The sequence below is a fragment of the Tympanuchus pallidicinctus genome, unplaced genomic scaffold, assembly GCF_026119805.1.
Source record: "Tympanuchus pallidicinctus isolate F22 unplaced genomic scaffold, pur_lepc_1.0 scaffold22, whole genome shotgun sequence".
Classification (NCBI taxonomy): domain Eukaryota; kingdom Metazoa; phylum Chordata; class Aves; order Galliformes; family Phasianidae; genus Tympanuchus; species Tympanuchus pallidicinctus.
Window position 1 is genome coordinate 18454216 of NW_026294739.1, and position 19810 is coordinate 18474025.

A 19810-nucleotide genomic window follows, 5' to 3' on the forward strand; every position below is an offset into this window, starting at 1 on the left:
ACTATCACAGAGCCTCTGCACAAAGTCTAAACCTGAAGATGCGGTTGGTCTAAGATGGGAGTGAACCAAAGCAACAGCAGGGTTACTGCACTGCCATTAGCATCACCTTACAGGCGTCAAGGGCCAAAGGATTTTGGCAGTGATAGGGCTCTGTTCATTTCTGCTTCAGTTCCCAGCTCGCTGCTGATTTCTCATGGGCCTCTCTGGACCGCCATGGAACCAGGAGGTCCTATCGCACCGCGTTACCACTTCTGCCTTCCTCCTGAACCTGAGCTGCTGTCATTGTCTGCAGAAGCATTGTCTGTTGAAATGTCAGTAGAGACCCAACCATTAGTTTGATCTCCCATTGTGCTTGATTTTCACTGGGAGACAGAGATTGCTCTGCAATTTTGTGCCTTTTGTGTGTATGCTTCGGCGTGGGCAAAGCTAGGGATTCAGCAGCATCTATCTGCTGACACACACGCAGTACAGGCAGCTGGGTGCCCAGTACTGTTCCCACTCAAGGTAATAACCAGCACTTAAGAAACGTTTGTGAAGAGATATCCCCAGCACCAGCAGCAGCCTTTTCCTTCCCAAGCCAATGAGTTCTCTGTGTTCAGCATCAGGGTGACTTCAATGTCATTAGTGCAGAGTGACAATTACACAGTGCAGTGTGGCACATGACACTGCCCTGGGACCTTCCACCACAAAGCGACCAAGCAGAGGCAAGGTGATCTTTTTCATTAATATTCTCTCTATTTCATGGTGTAAAGCTGAAAATAACTTGTCACGACTATACGTGCTCATGTGCCTTTGTAACCAAAGCAACAGCTATTGATGCACGCTTTTCTTTCTAGCTACTCCTCTGCCCCAGAACTCGCTCCTCGCGTTGGCTCACAACCGTGAGCAGCATTTTCTGAGGAGGAAGGGAACAGATAGCAAGCAGGACCATTTGCTTTTTTACTTGTCTGAAGAAAGATATTTAGAAGAGATTTGTCACTCTTTGCTTTGATCAGTTGGTCACATACATAATCTTCTGGTGTGTCATAGACTACTTTTGTTTCTTTTTTCATTATTTTTTCACTGCTGGAAAGGGCCTTCCCTCCTCACAGGCTGCATCCTTCTTTGTTCATAGTTTCAGAACGTCACACAGACCACCCAAATCCTTCAGCCCACTTCTGTGCTGCAAAAACTCAGGCCCAGAATTCACTTCTGCAAAGCTCCTTTTTATTTGTCCTACTTCTAAATCACTGTTTTTTCCTCTCTTGATCTATTTCTCATGCTCAGAGCAGTCTTTATCTTGTATCTCCTTTGGTTTACTTCTCCCGATTTTGGTTTTATCCTTTCCTTTGAACTCATACTATTCTTGAGATCAACTGCCAAGAGCCCTCTTTCTTCAACACTTCTTAAAGCATCCCCAAATCCTTCCCCTCCTCATTGTTAACTCTTCATCAGCAGTGATCTGTTCCACATGGCTCTGTACCTCCTCATAGACACACCACAAGGCTCGTACTGTCAAATCTTTAAGACCAAAGGCTCATGTTGATGAATTATCTGACTTACTGCATAAAAATGCCACAGGATTTCACCCTTACCTTCCTGCATCAGTGACAAGAGAGGAGAAGCTGAGACTGGTTTTTCAGAATCTTATCAATTCCCCATTTAAGCATTTCAATAACAGAGTATTTATCACATTCTTTCTAAATGGTGTTTTATTGTATGTCTGCTCCCTGCCTCTCCTCCGTTTACAAACTGTAATCTGACTTGTCCGCTCCAAATTTGCATTACATATTCACCTCTGAAGGCTCCTCTGCTACTTGTTATCTTCTCCCTGTATATGTACCTATAGATCGTGATCAAGGCAACTTTAAGTATTCTTTTTGATTAGCTTTTTGATTAGCTGTCTTTGATTATCCCCTTTAAAGTAAAACATCTATTTCTGGAACTTCTGTACAGAGATATGTAATGCCTCATGCCCTGTGTTGTTTTTGAATATTAATACCTGCCTTCCATTCTACTCTGAGATAAAGGAATAATGCTGATGAGAGCTGAAAAAGTAATTTGTGGTGGATAATATCATTCAGTAAGTTGGACCTTTTTCTCTATTCAATAAACATATTTTCAAATGTTTCATTCCATGGATTGAAAATATGCTTTCCAAGTTAACATATAATCTAGTGGATGGACTTTTGTTCACAATCCACTATGGAATATGCAGCAGATGATTTCTGCATTGGCTCTTAGATTAAAAATACTGAATTAAATAAGATTCACCACATGAAATAATAATATGAAAGTTATTAGATGTATTCTGGTAGATATTTACAGTCGTAGCAGCAAGACAAAGACCTGCTTATTACTATTATCAGGCAATCTCCCTAGCATTTATTTTCTGCAATTGTATTCCTCAGCTGGAACAAACAATAGACACAACATTTCCTCATTCCTCAGCAACACAAACAATAGACCTGAGATATTTCATTACATAGAGAGAGTCCATCTCCAGACTGTGCAGTTTCATTCACACCTTTGCAAAAAACTGTGCCATATACCCTGGATGTTTCATTCCACGAGTAAAAATATTTCACTCCTATACTACTACAAGTATATAGTATTCAAGATGCTACACTGCAGTTTCATATCAGGCACCCACTATGCACTTACACCCAAAGTCGTTCCCATCCACACAGACTCCCACCAGCAGTGCATATGTTGCAGAAACTGCAGAATCTCCGAAAGGCATTTCAAGCTCGTAGGTTCATATCTATACACCTCCACGACCATCTGTACCAAAAGCCTTGATTCCATAACGTGTATTTGCTACAGCTCCAAGGAAGTCCTTTAATTTGCTTTGCAGCAACCTGGATTTGGTTGTCTTTTATACAGAGACGCAAAACCTCAGCGTTTTAGACAAGACTGCAGCTATCATCAGGCTGCTCTTAGCACACTGACAATAGTGGAGCTGTGCCTCCTCCACACACCTCATGAGCCCATCTTTCTGAGAGTATTTCTGTCAGCTGAACTCAACATCACAGAGAAAGCCTCCAGCAGCACATGCAGCAGCTGGCATGGAGGCTTCGGTATTAAGGCTTTTGCTTTCCCCTCTTGTTTCTTTTATGAATGTTGGCTGTTTCCAGTTCAAAAGCCTGGCCTGCTGCTATTGCAAGTGCAGAGCAACACGCAGATCACACAGTACAGCAAACGATGAAAAAAGCACTCGGCCCTGCGAGGTGGCTGAACACCTGCACTGCAGAGATGGTTGCTGTCAGCTTCTGTAGACCTTAGCTTTATCTCTCACCTTGCAGGGTGACAACCCCAGACAAGAACACCAAGAGAGGAAAGCTCTCTGTAGCCAGCACCTCCTCCCCAGCCGTCAGCTGTCCTTGTGCTCACGCCTGACCCACGCTGCTCTGGAGCATCAGGTTTGCAGGCTGGCACAAGCAGGGGATGTTCTGCAGTCCTCCTGATGGGATGACTGATAGGAGCTGACAGGCAGCCCCCCTGGGCAACCTGGCCATCATATCACTGAGAAAACATATTTCTCGTTAATTCTCGATGCAATCTCAGCAGATCATGCTGTGTCACACTTTGCTGCTGAAAAGTTCCTTCTTTAATCAAATCTGAGGGAAAAATCCCATTGAGGTTAATGCCTATTATGAGGCAGTAAGTACAGGAAATGCTTAATTTGCCTAAGTCTCTATTGTCCCAGAGCTTTGTGCAGTTTGTTGTTGCTTTAAGAATTGATTTTGAATTTTATCGTGTCTCTTTACAAAAATCAGCAAGTGATCCTCCCTCTCTGTCTCCCCGGCTGTTTTGAAGGACAACACTTGCCTTAAATCATCAAGCTCATCATTGTCTGGTGGAAAATTGGGATGTAATGGTTTTCCTCACCTTGCACATTAGAAGAACAAAAAGATTTTGGCTCGTAAGCAGGAAAATCACTTTGTTCTTAAGATGCTGCGGTGGTTTCCAGATCTCCCAAGTGCAGCTCCAGACCACTTTGTGGATTCCCTGTGTTCCCTTTACACCGTGGCTGAAAGGACTTGCTAAAATTAAAACCATTAAGATTTTTCTGGGCATACATTCTTTGTATTGTATTCTTTGTATGCCATTTCAGGGATTCAGATCATTCTGGCTTTGGAATACACTACTTGTAAGACTTGTAACTCCCAAGCTGCAAAAACCAGCTCCATTCTATCTTCAGGTACACAAGTTAACATATGAAGTAATTGAAAACTGAATTGATAAGGCAAATAAAATAATATAACAGAGAGTTTCTGTCGTGTTGGTACTGATTTGGGAGGCTTTATTGCTGTTGTTATTGCTGATATTTCCATTCCAGGAACAATTCTGTATGTACAATAACAAGGAACTTTTTTTTTTTTTTCTGTATACTTTCTTCTTTAATAATACCTACCTGCTTCTATTTTTCTAGTGCCAGATCCTTCATGGTAGAACAAGAGTTGCTTGAATTATATTTACAAGACAAGAGAAGTTACTAGTTTAAATGCCACAGTTATTAAAACAGATGGATTAATTGTCTCTAATTTCAGGAAAGATTTTTCAATTGAATACCAGCTGAATGTAATAGGCATGTAATAGGCAATACATGCCTTGCTTGTAGTTGATTGCTGTTGAAATCCCAGTCTGAATCAAAATACCAACCAATTAAAGCTTTCAATGTTAACAGAGCACCATAAATCATGCCTCAGAGATGTTCAGCAAGAGCAACCTGGCCAGCAAAGCCCCATACCATTGAAAAATCCCAAGAAGCAGCTCAAAAGTAATGTGCATACCTCACTCTATTCATTCTGGCTTTTGCTGGGCTACAAGGCAGAGCTTTAAGATTTACAAAGGAAACCTGAGAAATCAGCGTTTAAATCCAGCCATTTTGAGCTGTTCTCGGGCCCTTATTGTTCCTTGAAGTTGCAAAGGTCCTTAAGAAGTTACATGCTCATTATCCTCTTCCCTTTCTTTGTACCCCATCTCCTTTCTTTGGGAAGCTGAAGCTAGAGGCAGGAGCTTGTGCTGTTCCCAGGATCTTTACTGGCTGTGTGGCTTTCCATTTGTACATCTGCTCTTGAAGAACTACAGAGGACATCACACAAAAAGAGATAAAGTCCCTTTTCAGAAACAACTCTATATACAGCCAACTTGTCCTCTACTAAATTAGCAGCCATTCAGCCACATAAAGTAGTTGGCTATTGCAATGACTCAAGCATGATTTTTCACTGCCCTCTGAACAGTGCTGTCCATGCTACAGGCTAACCACATCAGTCAACATCTCTGGCTGTCTGATTCATCTCTTCACATTTAAGTCAAGTTCCCAAAAGCTGTTGAGCTCAGCAATAGGTAGGACCGACATCTCTTTCTGTTCATTTCTGCATTTTGATTCCCTTTTTCTTCTTTTTATTTTCCTCTCTTCTTATGCTAAAGGCCATGAAAAGCCCCTACAGCAAGTATCCCCACTTGTCCCATGACTTTCTTGCCAGGCCTGAGCACAGGTCCAAATCACCAGATGCCTGCAGCATCCAGGCACTGGCTACTGCATCCGACTGCACTGACATAAAGCATTGAGTGATGCTCAACCTTTAGCTCATCCTGTCTCAGTTGAGATCCGAGCCCAGACCACCCAAGCTGTTCAATCTCCCTTCTCACAAAGAGCTGCTGATTAAACTGCAACCCACTCCTGACAAAGCAGGAGCCACACAGAGGCAGCAAAAGGCTTCTCCTGATGCTGGACAGGCAGTCCTTCTCAGAGCAGAAGGCAGTGGATCACTCTATTGGTATCTCTCACTATAAAGTCTCCCTTATTCGTTAAGAATGGACAATAATAGCAAATTTGGTTAAGAACTGGGATTTTGACCAGTAGCTTCACCAAGTTCACATGGACTCTTTGATTTTCACTTCCACTACCTCACTGCCCTGGCTGGACAGCACCATACACCCCTGACGCTGACCATCAAAGGTCTCACTCAACTGGACAAGTTTTGCTCCCACCACAGCATCTCAAGGTGGTGGCAAACCCCAGCTGGAGCAGGGCACACTGCCAGGCCAGCAGCCACCTTAGCAGGAAGGCTCAGAGTTGCTAGAAGGCAACAAGCCCTAAATGAAGTAGTAACAGGGGCTCAACCCTGACAGAGCTCTGCATCAGCCTGGCAAACCTTTCCACTACTGGTCTTTCCACCAAAGAACAGAAATCTTTCAAGTTTACCCCTGTGCTGAGATGAAAAGGGAAAAGTTCCAGCTGGCGTTAACTGATATAAGAGCTGGGGACTCCTGTGGTATTTCATGCATGTCAGTTTGTGATATTGAAGGGCAGAGAGCTTCTTTGAACTGGAGTAGTATTTCCACACTGATGCTAGGTCCCTCCTTTCCCACCCTCCAGCACCATGTCAACAGCAGCCTCCAGCCTCTCCTGCATAGAAAGGTTGATGGAGCTGGGCTTGTTTAGCTTGGAGAAGAGACTCCAGAGAGATCTCACTGCAGCCTTCCGGTACTCGAAGGGAGCTTTTAACAGGAGGGGTCCAACTTTCTACATAGTCAAATAGTGATAGGACAAGGAGGAATGGCTTTAAACTAAAAGAGGGGAGATTTAGATTGGATTTAGGGAGACATTTTTCACTCAGAAGGTAGAGATGCCCTGGCACTGCTGCCAGAGCTGTGTGTGCCCCTCCCTGGAGGTGCCCAAGGCCATGGATGGGCCGTAGGCAACCTGAGCTGGTGGTTGGCAATCCTGCCAATGGCAGGGAGGTTGGAACTACACAATCTTTAAGGTCCCCTCCAACCCAGCCATTCTGTGATTCTATGATTTTCCACACCCTCTTTGTTCTTGGCTATTTCTTTAACGAATAATGACCTCTTTGGAAGGATACAAAACATGGATTTCTTCCCTCTGAAAACATAAAGAAACACCTACTCGAAAATCAAACAGATCTTGAAGCCTAAGGTAACCCACGTGCAACACTCCTGCCTCTGCCTTTCAGAGCTCAGCAGAATCCATGGGGCTGCGATGCTCTGCAAATCTGCTTCCAGAATGTGCTGCATGCAAAATAGCTCACAGAGACTTAAATTCGTTAATAACTTAAGAACCTAAATAAGCTGATATTTGATGTGACCTACATTAATGGGGAGGCATTACACGGCAGATAAGCAGAAAGTTCTCATCTATTGTATAATACGTGATTTATTCATACCATAAACATATTGAGAAAAGGATACGCTCTGGCATTCCCTCTGCTTATTTTTCCCACAGAAAGAAAAAAAAAATAAATAAAACTAATGTAAGAAGATCTTGCTGGTGAGAAAATATTCATATCACAACAGCAACAGACTTAGTGGCGGGGCTGCCAGACACTGCTTTATGGTTGGAAAGATATAGAGAAAAGCTCATAGGTTGCACCACAGTGCTCCCATAATTCTAACTACCAGCCTAAGAGTGGAAGCAGTTCGTAGAAGAGGCTAATGGCTTTACCCTGCCTGGTATCACTACATTAATAAAAATCATCAATAAAAGCATCAGCTCCTGTTGTAATGTAAATGAGACAGTGGTTGAGTATGCACTGCAGCTGCAAGATAAGGCACTAGAAAGATATCTAAATTTTTGGATAATTCTAGATGTCAAGATAATTGGATTTTCCAAATTAAACCTTTCTGTAGTTAAAGAGGATTATGGTTAGGAACTGTAGCAGGGAAAGCTGCTGTCACTGTTACGAAGAATTTGCTGCTGCAGTGCCACTTTTTCTTCTTTTGTGCTTTCTCTGCTCTAAGCAGGCAAAAATGGTAGAAGTTTCATAAAAGTACTGAAGTTATATCATTTCCAATAACATGTTGACATTTGAAAACTTTGTTTCTTGTGCATCTACTTATATTATGAGCTGAACAAAGTTTTGTAGAAGGGACAATGTAAGTTTGTTTAGGCTAAAGCTTAGGTTTTCTAACAAGGTCTGTAGCATCACATAAAAGAATATTGCAGCACCAAGATGGACATGAGATGTTGAGTCAAATTTATGCTCAAACTCTTGTTAAAAACACCTTTGTTTCGGAAGGTCTTCTGGTTCTTTAATTCTCATGATAGCACAGACACCTCTCAAACCTTGCAAATGCTTCTTTTTCATGAAAAAATTAACTGCTATTTTAGTAGAAGTGCTGACAATATAAATACTCCTTCAGACACTTTGTCTCCACATGGTCTCTCTATAGACTTTTTCTGATTGCCCACACTTCCAAAACAGAGATGTAAACCTCCTGACAAAGCAGAGAATGAGTCAGTCCTGCAACAAAAAAGAAACTTTTCCTATCATCAGTTTATTCTGCAGTATCTTCTGAAAAGAATTCTTGTATCTTCACTGAAGCAATAGATTTTTTCCTCTGCTGAGGTGAACTACCATATTCAATGTACTCATGTCCATCATAGTCCTTCCAGTACTGTAAATTGTTCAAGGAGCTCCTTCATATGGTTCAAGCTCATCTCAATGTCTTCTCTTTTCCTAATTCTGCTGGAGCTGCAGTCTGGAGTGTGACACTATGTGATGAGATAAAGCTGCAGATTCCACTTGCAAAAATGAAAAACTAAAAGCAACAAGGAAAAAAAAAAAAACCAACCCTTTATATTTCTTTATCAGTTTTCCTACTGTCCACATCTTCCTGGAAGAGTCTGGCACTTCTTCCCGCACCAGGTCAGAATAGCAACATTCTGCCTGACGTATCTGAGAGGTCATCACAGCGATGATCTTTTCCTTCAGACAGAAAGACTCCAAATCACATGCAAATGGAAAAAGACAGTTGCCCTATCCTCTCTCCAAGTTCTCTGTTGGAAGTCCTTTGGAGCCCTTGTATTTATCTCCACAATTTGTCTGCACCTTGGGTAACTGCACAACGTACAGCCTGACAGACCCTGTTCTGTAAGGCATCTCCATTTCCTGGGACAAACTGAGATATTCATCCACAGATATGGACTTCAGTGCATAAAGGCTTAAGCAGCCAAGTCCTCAGGGATTTCATCATATAAAGTTTTCTGCTCCAAAGTTTTTATGGTCTGAAGTTTTATGTCCTTAAAGTCCTTAGCCCATAAAAATCCAAGAGGATAATAAACCAAGTAGCATCTATGTCCAGCGTCTTATGTCCAGGGTATTATGCTCCTGGGTAATAATAATACCTTCGGTTGCAGTATTGACCAGAAACTACAGATCTCTTTTTTTCCCTTTGGCTGACATTTTGCCGTTACTGCCCTCTGAGCCAGTCACTATTTGCATGCTGTTCAGAGTAGCCTTGGGTACACAGCAGTGCAAAGATATTATAGGTGTGACCTTGAACTATCCTGAAGGGTAATAAAGCCAAAAATGAACTTTGCAGGCAAATACCAGTAAAGCCATTCCCTGATCCTGCAGAATATGGAGCTTGCCTTGTCCAACCGCTCACATTTTCATCTCAATGCCTCACTCTATACAGGTGAAATATATGGATGCATCCAAAAGCACATTCACACACTCATATTAATCCAGATTAGAAAACGGCTGCCAAGCTATAGAAAATCAGCAGAATACCAAACAAAACAAAAGAACAAAAGAGAGGATTTGTCAATAAAACACCAAATTAATCCCATACCAATACAGCCTGTGATCTGGGAGATCCAAACATCTTTATGTATTCACACACACACACACCTTTTATCATAGACTGATAAGTTGGAAAAGACATTCACGTTCATCAAGTCCAACCTTCCAGTTTCTGGACTGCCCTTATCAGCTTTTGTTAGAAAAAGAAGCAGCCCAAAGCAGAGCTCAGTGTGGTCTCACAGAAACCCCATCCCAGAAGGAATCCCAGCTAAACCTCGTTTGCCCTGACCAATAGAAGTGCTGAGTTTCCAGGCTGGCAGCTCCTCCAGCACCAGTTCATTGGGGGTCCACTGAGTGTGAAATCCACCTCTCTGCATAAGGTCAGCATAATGCATCATTCCAGTCATTTTTAAAGGATGGTGAGGTTCATGCGCTTCGTGCTGCCCGCTGCACAGGACTGAATTTTACTCTTGATGCAAATGGTGTTTGAATGCAATATTTTAAGACTAATATTCCATATAGACACAGTTTGATTCATGCCAACCCAAGGGGTAATATGAATGCTTAGTATTGTTTAACCAGCTCCCAAGGACTGAATAAAACCCTCAGATGAAAGATGTGACCTTCAAAGAGCAGGGAATCACTTTTTCTTTTCATCTAAAAGATAATTTATCTAATACTTTTCTTCTCATTGAAGACATAGGCGCACTGCACTGAGAACTGTTTACAAATGTTCTTTCTCCATTAAATTGATTTTCTGAGTATAGATAGGCAGTGTGTTCTGGAACTAATTTAAATTCCCTTCTAATTAATATTCAAGACCAAAATATGTTATCTTTGCATGACTGTGCAATTATTAAAGGAAAAATATCATCTGTGGAAGTAATTATTTTTCCTTTTTTTTTTTTTTTTTTTTTTTTTAACTAGCCGTTAACCAACATAAAATGTGTCATTTCTTTCCCCTTTTTAGGCTATGATTGAAGAAGCCATCACTAGAGAAGAATCTTTTTCAGTTATGTACACACCATTTATGACAAAAGTCAAGGTTGACAACAGAGACAAGATGACAGACGCGTTCACTAAAAAGCACCCTGGCTACACACAGCACATCTTTACAGGTAACAGCAGATTTCACATGCTGTTAAGCACTGTATACTGTTTGTCTGTGTGTGGCTGACTTAAAAATGAGTTTTGGAGTTTGGAGCTTGAGCCTTTGAATTTCCTACACTTCAGTGGGGAAAATTAACTTCTGAGATTTGCTATATGATTGTACACGATTTAGGTAATCAAATCAGTACTTAGCTAAAGCATAGACTTTACACTGCAAATCCCCACAAAGACTATTTTTATCCATGAAGCCTCATGTTTCAGTTGTTGAATTTCATTATTACAAGAGCTCTTTTGTTCAGCAGCACTTTTGCAGTGTCTTGTTGCAACAGCAAGTCCCAGGCTCATTCCCGTCTCGGTGGCTTGCCATCAGTAATTGGCCCAACAGCAGGCCCTTCACTTTCCAAAACCTTTCTTCCTTTGAGTGCTAGTGGAGGGATGAACACCTTCGAGAGCACCTCAGCTGCAGGAACCGGAATAGATAGCCAGGTTTCCTTTGGGTTGTTGAAGACAAATCCAGAGCAATCTAGGGCTTTCTATAGCCCGCTGTCATCTCCCAGAGGAGTGAAGTCAAGTAGCATCTCCTGGCATAAGCGGGCACTAAAGTTCTGCTGACCATGGTCTTATTCCAAGAGGAATGGGCATGATACTTCTCCAAAAGAGAGGCAGGTGGATGAAATGGCATTTCCTGCTGTCATTAACCTGGTGACTCAGAACATGGCCACCTCTGGTAACACTTAGCTCTGAGTTGGTCGTTTATCTAACTCAATTAGCTTCTAACTCAACATCTTGCAACTCTCAGGAGAAAGGAACATTTGCCTGAACTCAAGTGGGAATTGGGAAGTCAAGTGTTTGCCACAAAACTGCGCAGACATTAAACCAAGTAAACTTGGCTTGTACATTTTGTTTGCCTTTAGGAAACTGGTATAAAACTAGAATAAAACTAGATTGTGTTTTGCAAGTGCCCCTGCATTAGGTTTCTGGCAGTAGTTTTGGGATTGCTTAAAAAGGGAAAATGGGATTTATCATGAAGGTCGTAAAGTCCCTGTCTACCAGTTACTTGCTGATGTTACTTTCTTGAGAGGTTCCAGGGACAAAAGTATTGGCATTAAAGAGAACATAAAATAAAACTCCCTGTATATGATTTGAAAGAAAAGATAAAATCATATTTCACGTCATCCCCTCATTTTATAGCAAGAGTGAGACTTTCAGAAGTACATACACAGCAAAGGCACACAAGTGTTGCACTGAAGTTCAGTTGCGTTCATAAATCACTGGATATTTCTGGAAGCATCACCAGGCTTTTCCTCACTCCTATGGAAAGGAGGAAGGAAAAAAAACCAACAGGATGAAAGACTTTGGTCCTATAGTACTTCAATCAATTACAAAACAGATCGAATAGAACCAGTTCTGCCCTCAAGGGTGTTTTGTTTAGAAATTCTGTTGCTTAAAAAATTGTTCCAATCTTACACAATTTTCTCTGAGTGCAGGTTTTGGGATCACTAGTTTCTAGGAATTAAATGGGGTAGCCAAGATCACAATAATGTATACTGTATCTTGGCTTCTATGCACTGGAAAAATGTCACAATACGGGGTTCTGAGAATGAAATGTGTGAGAGGCGCTGAGCGAGAGCCCTGTACAGCTCCCACCCTGGCTCTCATGCAGGTGAGAGTCTTCCAACCTCCCTTTCTCCGTCCTGGAAACCTTCTGAGACAGAACAGACTTGGCTCCCCTTCCTGGCCTCAACTCACAGCAACATCCACTGAAGTCAACGAAGGAAAAGGGGTTTCTTAGCTTATCTATTCAGACCTGGCCCAAAACCATGCCATCCGCTAGAAAAAATCTCTCAAGGAGGAAGTTGCACTCATTGTCAGCATTGTGCCCCCTGCACGTCCATTCCTCATGGAGGTGAAATGAAAAACATGAGCCAAGTCCCCTTTCAGCAGTGGGTTTGAAATACCACGCACCTCATGACGACGTTATCTTAAATAACCTTCCCATTCCACAGCAATCATTCATGCAACTTCAGTCTAAGTCCTGCTATAATGCAAGGACTGGACTGATTTAAAATTTTTCCTTATTGCCAAGGAAGAGAAGCAGACATGCATTTAAATCCAAGCATACAATGCAGTTTGTTTCAAAATCGAGGATCCATCAGAAGCTGAGTAGCTGCAAGGGAAATATCAGGTCCACTCGCTTTGATTTATGTACGGGTAAGGCCGGGGAGCTCCAAATGGGGTTCTCCATTTGTCACTGTGACCGCACAGCCTGGCATCTTAAAAGCAGAGCTCACTGAAAACAGAGCACTCCTTTGTAGAAAGTGACACTGACATTCAATCTAGGTTTATTTTTTGCAAGGGAAGGAGAGGAAGGAAAGAGCTGGTATAGTTCCCCAAGAAGAGGAGGTTGATGCTCTCGCTCGGAGCATCTGTCCTCGCTCAGGTCAGGGCAGCAGACACACACAGGGTTCTGGCAGGGCCCTCACAAACTCCTGCCAACCACAGCACGTCGTCACATGCCACTGGTGGTGGTGACAGTAAAAGCACAAAGCTGTAGGAAATGAAGCTTCCTAAATTCAGCAAACAACTTCAGCTTGTTTTGCAGTTAAAAAATAAGGATGTTACATTTAATGGAATGTTGAGTTACTAATGCTTTGGATGATCAGCATTGAAAAACACGTAAACAGAAAGAGCAAACTTTATCTAATGCATCAGCAAAAAGCAAGCTGTGGGTGGGAAAGTTTGCCAAGTGTTGAATTTCAGAACCACCTTGCAGCTGGAGGGGATTTTGGGGGTAATCTTCATTTTGGCAAGCCTTCTGGATTACATTTAATTCCTTCTTACACTCCCTACTTTTTCTTTTAACAAAAACAAACAAACAAAAAAACCCAAAAAACCTTCCACTGCAGCTGAAAAGAAACGTGACTGGAAATTATCTTCATTTTCATATTCCAGATCCTCGTGGACTTCATATTTTGCCGCAGACGACAGACTGGTCTTCCTCCCCTCCCCAGCAGTACTTACTCACTCTGGGTTTCAGAAACAAACAAATTGGAAAAATCTTGGAAAAGCTGACAAGTAGAAAGCTGCCAATCTTTTCAGGTACGCCAACTTGCTTAATAGCTGTCATAGCTCACGAGTGACCTCCTCGATCCTTTCCTGAGCGATGGGAGCAGGGCTCTGGTCCCAATTCTCTTTGCCTGCATCCCTGCCTCTCCCCCGTTCCAGTTTACCCCATAGATCCTCTATCCAAAACACAAATAAACACAGCACGCACGGTTGTGATTTCATTTCCTAGACTGCAAAGCACCTTTCAGTCCAATCCCAGAGGAAGAATTGAGAAGACAGTGGGAGACCATTGGGAAACAGATCATGCCAGTCATGGATTTTATGAGAAGCACCAAATTAACTGTGCGTACAACCTTCCCTTACTGCTTTGCTTTGTGTGTGTCAGTGCATAGGAACAGCACGCGCTTTTTGGTGGGCAGTCCGTTCTGCGCATCCTCCTCTGGCCAGCAATGCTCAGCAAACTGCAGTAGAAACAGAGTTCAGTTGGGGTCTAGATACTTTTTAAAAGTAGCCCTAATTGTTTAAGTGCATCCAGTTTAAAATTACTTTGCATTTGATTTTCTCAAATCTTTATGTCCAATTATATAATATTCCTACTCCACACAACCACCAAAATTACTGTGCATTTAATACCCACACTACTCTACACACATCACATGGCTCTCCATTAAGAGTTAATAATCACTACTTCAAGTATTTCTAGTGATTTAGATCTTGATCTCTACGTAATAAAGTATGTGAAATAACCTTCAAATCTGTTACAAACATATTGAAGGTATAGTAGTTAATTCTAGCCCATACTTTCTGCAATAATGTACACAGCTTTTTAGCACCATGGCTTTTGATTAGCACAAAAGGTCAAAAATCAAATTTGCATGTAGACTAGACTGTTTTAATTCAATTCTGAAATTATTCTCCTGAAAATAAGTGGAAGAAGCCTCTCCTCCACAGATTGTAAATGCTAATGTTAACGTTTTTTCCCTAGCAATAACCGTTTTTCAGTTTTCTGTGTGTTGCAGGAATCAGAGCCATTTCCTCATCAAGGGTGTCTCAGCAAATCACAGGATTTATATTCTTAGGTTTTGATACCAGATAGGAGGTTGACAAAAAAAAAAAAAAAACCTGCTACTTAGCAACCCCTAGCAAGGAAAAAACATTAGTTGGGTATTTGGGGAATCTGCCTCTGATTTAATCTCAGAGAGCTGCTGCTGAAACAATGTAAGTGCTTGAACTCATAGGCTTAGCGGGAGGTGAAGGTGCTTGGTGCTGTGTGAAACGGGCACTCAACGCATTGCTGTGGCCTGAGGGCACGCAGCCCCAGGAAACACACAGCTGCTGCTTCCCTGTTCCCAAAGCCACGGGCTGCTTCTGGCTGACCAAGGCCCTGGGGACTGGCATGCAGGCTGATAGGAGAGGCATCTTTGCAGAAGTGAAATAGCTGTTATTGCTGCGTGCAGTGCGCTTCCAACAGCCACAAATCCAGAAGTACAAACAGATGGAGGGTTGGATGCCAGCACAGAATAAAACCCCGCACCTTCTCACAGCCCCAGTGCAACTCCAGGGTCTGGTCAGTTGTTTTTTGACCTTTTTTGACTCTTTTGTCATGATGCTGAGGTTTCGGAGGCAAGGTTCTAGCGTTGCAGCTATTCATTTTCTACTTATCAGAAAGGGAAAAATTTTAAACTGGGAATATCTTTTGGATTCCCTCTGATCAGCCCATTCTATAAGAAAATTTGCACCAGTGAGTCTATGAGCAGTCACCAGGGCATCAGTATGGAACCTTTAATGGAAGGGGGAAAAACCCCAGGATAGAAGGACTTATTGCTGAGTTAGAACAACCAGCTGCCAATGCTGCACCCATTATTGGTAGAAACACATTCACTACCTCTTCAGCTTTTATAGCAATGAATAATCCGGGCAAGACAGAACCTCTGACCCAAAGAGCAACTGACAGAGCGAATTATACCTGATAACACAGATAGGCACAGAGCCAGAGCTGATCTGCTGCTGGTGATTAAAATCTCTGTGGGCCTGGCAAAGACTTGGCCACCTTTGTTTCCTTGACAGTATTCCAAAATCCTCTTCAAGCTAGAATTACAATTCCACCTGCCATCCATTACATCCAAACAGAACTGAGGACTTCTGTGAGACAAACTTTGGATACAAGCATTAGCTTTACAACTTGCTTTAAGACAATAAAGGAAGATATTTATTTTTAATAGCACACAGGAACAAGGAAGAAAAGATTCCTTCATTTGCAAATGCAAATGTGCACTCCATGCTTGTCCTAATACAGTTTTTTTCTACCAAAGCATCTCAGTGCTGAATAAGAGCTTATTAAGCAATGGCAACACACTCGATACCAGATCTGCCAGCTCCCTTTTGCAGCTCCACAGCTTACAGTTAATTATACGATTTGTACACGCACAACTGTTGGTGAGACATGAAGCTAATGATTAAAAAAGCAGAGCGTTTCTCATTTGCCCTCTCATCTTCATAAAGAACAGCCGGTCCCATTCAGCTCGAAGGGATATTTGTGTGCTGCAAAGCAAGAGGCAGAAGGGAGGGTGCAGCAGCCTGGTCCCATGTGCTGTCATTGCTGCTGGTGGCAAACTCCACAGCCCTCAATGACCCACAGGTTATTTTATTTCCCTTAAACAGCTGTATCAGTCAGACTTCCACCTGCTCACATCACGACCCAGATTACCGGTGCTGACAAGCAGTTACTCTATCAAGTGGTTTTACTGGGCTCATTCTTGCTGCTTTGTACGCAGCCTTTCTCCCACGTCAGTGGTACATAATGCTGCTTTATAGGAGAAATAGAGGGGCCAGCGGGGCTGGTTAGACTGCTCACATCATATGGGTGAGCAAAACCTGCCGTAAGATTCACAGCACGATGGGCACATGTACAGATCTTTCTTGTCTTTTTTTTTTAATAGAGGTAAAGCATTCACTCAAATTTCAGCACAAACATTTTCTGGAGCATACAAAGGGCATTAGAGAAATATAATGACAGTTTTTTCTGCCTGTTACTGCAACACACTCGTAACCATTTGCAAAACATATTTTCATTCTGATTTTGAGCTGAAGAATAGCAGTGTGGACACCACAACGATCAGGAACGACCAAGGGGCACCACAGACCTTTGCAAAGTTGGTGGCCGATGGATATGAGATCCCCAGCTGACCAGCCTCTTCACTTTGTTTTAGCACTCCTGGCACTCAGCAATTCAGATTTATACGCAGAAGTAGCAGAAGGGATGACTCCTATCTTGTGCACAGAGAAAAACAAAAAGCAGGGCTCCATCCCTGGATTCTCAGTACCTGAAGGAACACATCACTTAAGGAGCCGACTCTTTTCCACTGAAGTGTCTATTAATGCTTGCTCTTTGCTTAACCTTCACTGCACCTACCTGAGCTGGTTTCATCTCCATCTGATTGCTTGGCCACTTTATTATGTTTTTTACTGCAGCTTATAGCCCCTTGAATCCTGCTATCCTTCATATAATTCTCATCATGTGGTTCGGTTCCCTGTGGGTTTTTTTCTCCTGCCAGCAGCAGTTATTTACTTTCTCTTTCTGCATTTTTCATTGTCACTGAAACACCACCTCTAAGTTCAACCTCCTCAAATCCTTTTTTTTTTTTAACTCCACTGTGAGTTATTTATTTATTTCCTACCTACTATAAACTTAAATAGCACTGCTATGTCCATGTTGGCACAGATGCCCAATTTGTGTCCCATAGCTACGTGACATGCTTTAATATTTTTCTGAAGAATCAAGCAGAGAAAAAATTGCTTTCTATCTGCTTTTACTTTCTGAGTCATTTGAGAAGCCCCCCAACAGACACAGCATGGTGAGAGAGGATTCTTACCTGCTTTTGCAGCTGACGCTCGATAGACTCATTTCTTGGTGCTTGCACAAAAAGGTTTTGGGTGGTTTTCAAGAATAGCAGAAAAAACCTTTTGCTGCACTTACAGTGCTGTGTGACTATTTCTCATTGATAAGAGCTCTTGTTAATTGATTGCTTCTCCTTATTTCAGTGCTCACAGCTGTATCTGGTTACACAGCCACCTACCACCAATATTGCCCACTGACCATGTCACTAAGTATTGCCTCCACCTCCAGGGATGGTGACTTCCTATATAGCCCATTCCAATGCATCACCACTCTTTCAGAGAAGTTTCTCCTAATATCCAACCAGAACCTCCCCTGGCACAACTGGAAGGAACTTTTGTTTCTTGCTCTATTGCCATACTAACTAGATGGTGTCAGACTTAATTTTGCAAAGCAGAGATCACAGAAATTTTTTTCCTTGCTGATGGCTTCATCAATCCTAGACCAGGCCCCCAGAAAGGGGCTTTTCAAGTAAAATAAGTATTTGTCAGCAGGTTGTCCTGGTTTGTGCTCCTAGAGGTGGGCCAGTAGAAGTTCATAAGGTAGGACTGGTAAGCTCTGCTGGCTCCCCAAGGCAAATCACATATCTTGCGCTTGAGTAAAATCCATCTTAGTTGGGTTTTCTACCCTTGCTGAAACATATTGAAGATCTTCAACCAGAATTATAAAGAGGCTTAATTGCCACCCCAGTCTTACTTGTACCTATTTATACACAATGGTCCTTCTGTTATCATCGTTTTTTATCTCCCTCCTTCACTTTTCCATTGTTTACACTCTTTAGAATTTATCCCTCCATTATATTTATTGAGAAGAATAATAAGCTCTTAGCACTTTTATTAATAGACCAATCACCTCACTTCCCTCCAGAGTTATCTCCTAACATGCTGGCACCTCCGCTCAGTGATACTTGGGTCCAAATTAACCTCTCCAAACACAGCTGACTGGAGCTAACTGCAGTTCTCAGAGAACTGCTGGCCAGAGTTCCTCTTCCTTGTGCAGTGCCTGATGCTGATGGAAATACCCATTCATTGGCTCAGCTCTTCCTTTCTCAGTTGATTTCATTATCTGAAATTCCTACATTATAGCTGGATTCCTGATATTGCTCTCTAATGTCTTTTATTTTATCTTTCTCTACGATCATCCTATAAATTACATTGAAAGGAGTAAAACTAACTATACCAGGACTATTCATATTTTTTTCTAGGGTTGAAAGGAAACTAAGCTTTTTTTCTTACAGATTTCTACAAGATGTTTGGAAAACAAGAAGTGCATCTCTATTAAATTCTTAGATGTTATGTAAAAATTATACAATTGTAGAATCATTAATGCTGGAAAAGACCACTAAGATCATCTAGTCCAACCATAGAGTTGGACCACTTGATGCAGCCTCTGGGCAAACTTGTGCAAAACCAAAATCAAGATTGAAAGACCAAGACTCCTTGTCAAGAAAAGTTAATTTAAAAATAAACCCAAATAAATTTGTTTCAAAACTTCACTCTGCCCAATACACAGTGGGACCTAGAGACAGCTATCTGGGAAGCAAAGCGTATGGGAATGGCAGCATCAGCACGCCGCCATATGGAACTGCCAGAACAAAGGTCTGCTAAAAATACTGGAAGTGGTTCTGCAAATCTATGCCAATGCTTGTAATTTCAAGCTCTTAAATACATTCACAAGCCTGATTAGATGAATGGAAATTTTGCTGAGAATGGCTGAGTATACAGATATGCAATGGCTACATTTTGTCAAGAATCTAGGCCAAATTGCTTTTGAAAATCTCAGTAGGGTGTTCATTTGCATTTTTGGCAACAGAACGCTTTTGAAAATATGGTAGTAAGGCTGCCATCCATCAAACATTTCAGCAAACGATAAGATTTTTTGCAAGCACTTGGCTGAGCTTCTCTATCCACATGCTTTTAATTTGCCACGTGCCTGAAGGATCAGAGACCACCTCCACAGGTGTTAGCACCTCAAGGTTGTGCGTTCAAAAACTGTGGATTTCCCCAGCCTGCAAACAAACCATAGGCTCAGACATGGCATGGCTTCCTCAATCTCTTCACTGAAATTTTAAAAGCAATCCATAGCAGTCAGATAATATTTAACAGAGGGGATTATGGAAAAGCCATTTCCAAATGAGAAAATTGCATTCATTTTTGTTATCTGCTCTCTCCCCTTCACATGTATTATGACTACATATTTATTT

At 41.9% G+C, this 19810-nt stretch overlaps 1 protein-coding gene across 1 annotated transcript in view; it reads left to right on the forward strand.

Annotated features, from left to right (window-relative positions):
• The window catches only part of SPATA16 (spermatogenesis associated 16), a 71987-nt gene that overhangs the window by 37525 nt on the left and 14652 nt on the right, over positions 1-19810 (forward strand). Inside the window, exons 6-8 of the mRNA XM_052685915.1 lie at positions 10507-10654; positions 13599-13745; positions 13942-14054. Of these exons, the coding sequence (XP_052541875.1) occupies positions 10507-10654; positions 13599-13745; positions 13942-14054 (408 nt within the window). The remainder of the gene's footprint in view (positions 1-10506; positions 10655-13598; positions 13746-13941; positions 14055-19810) is intronic.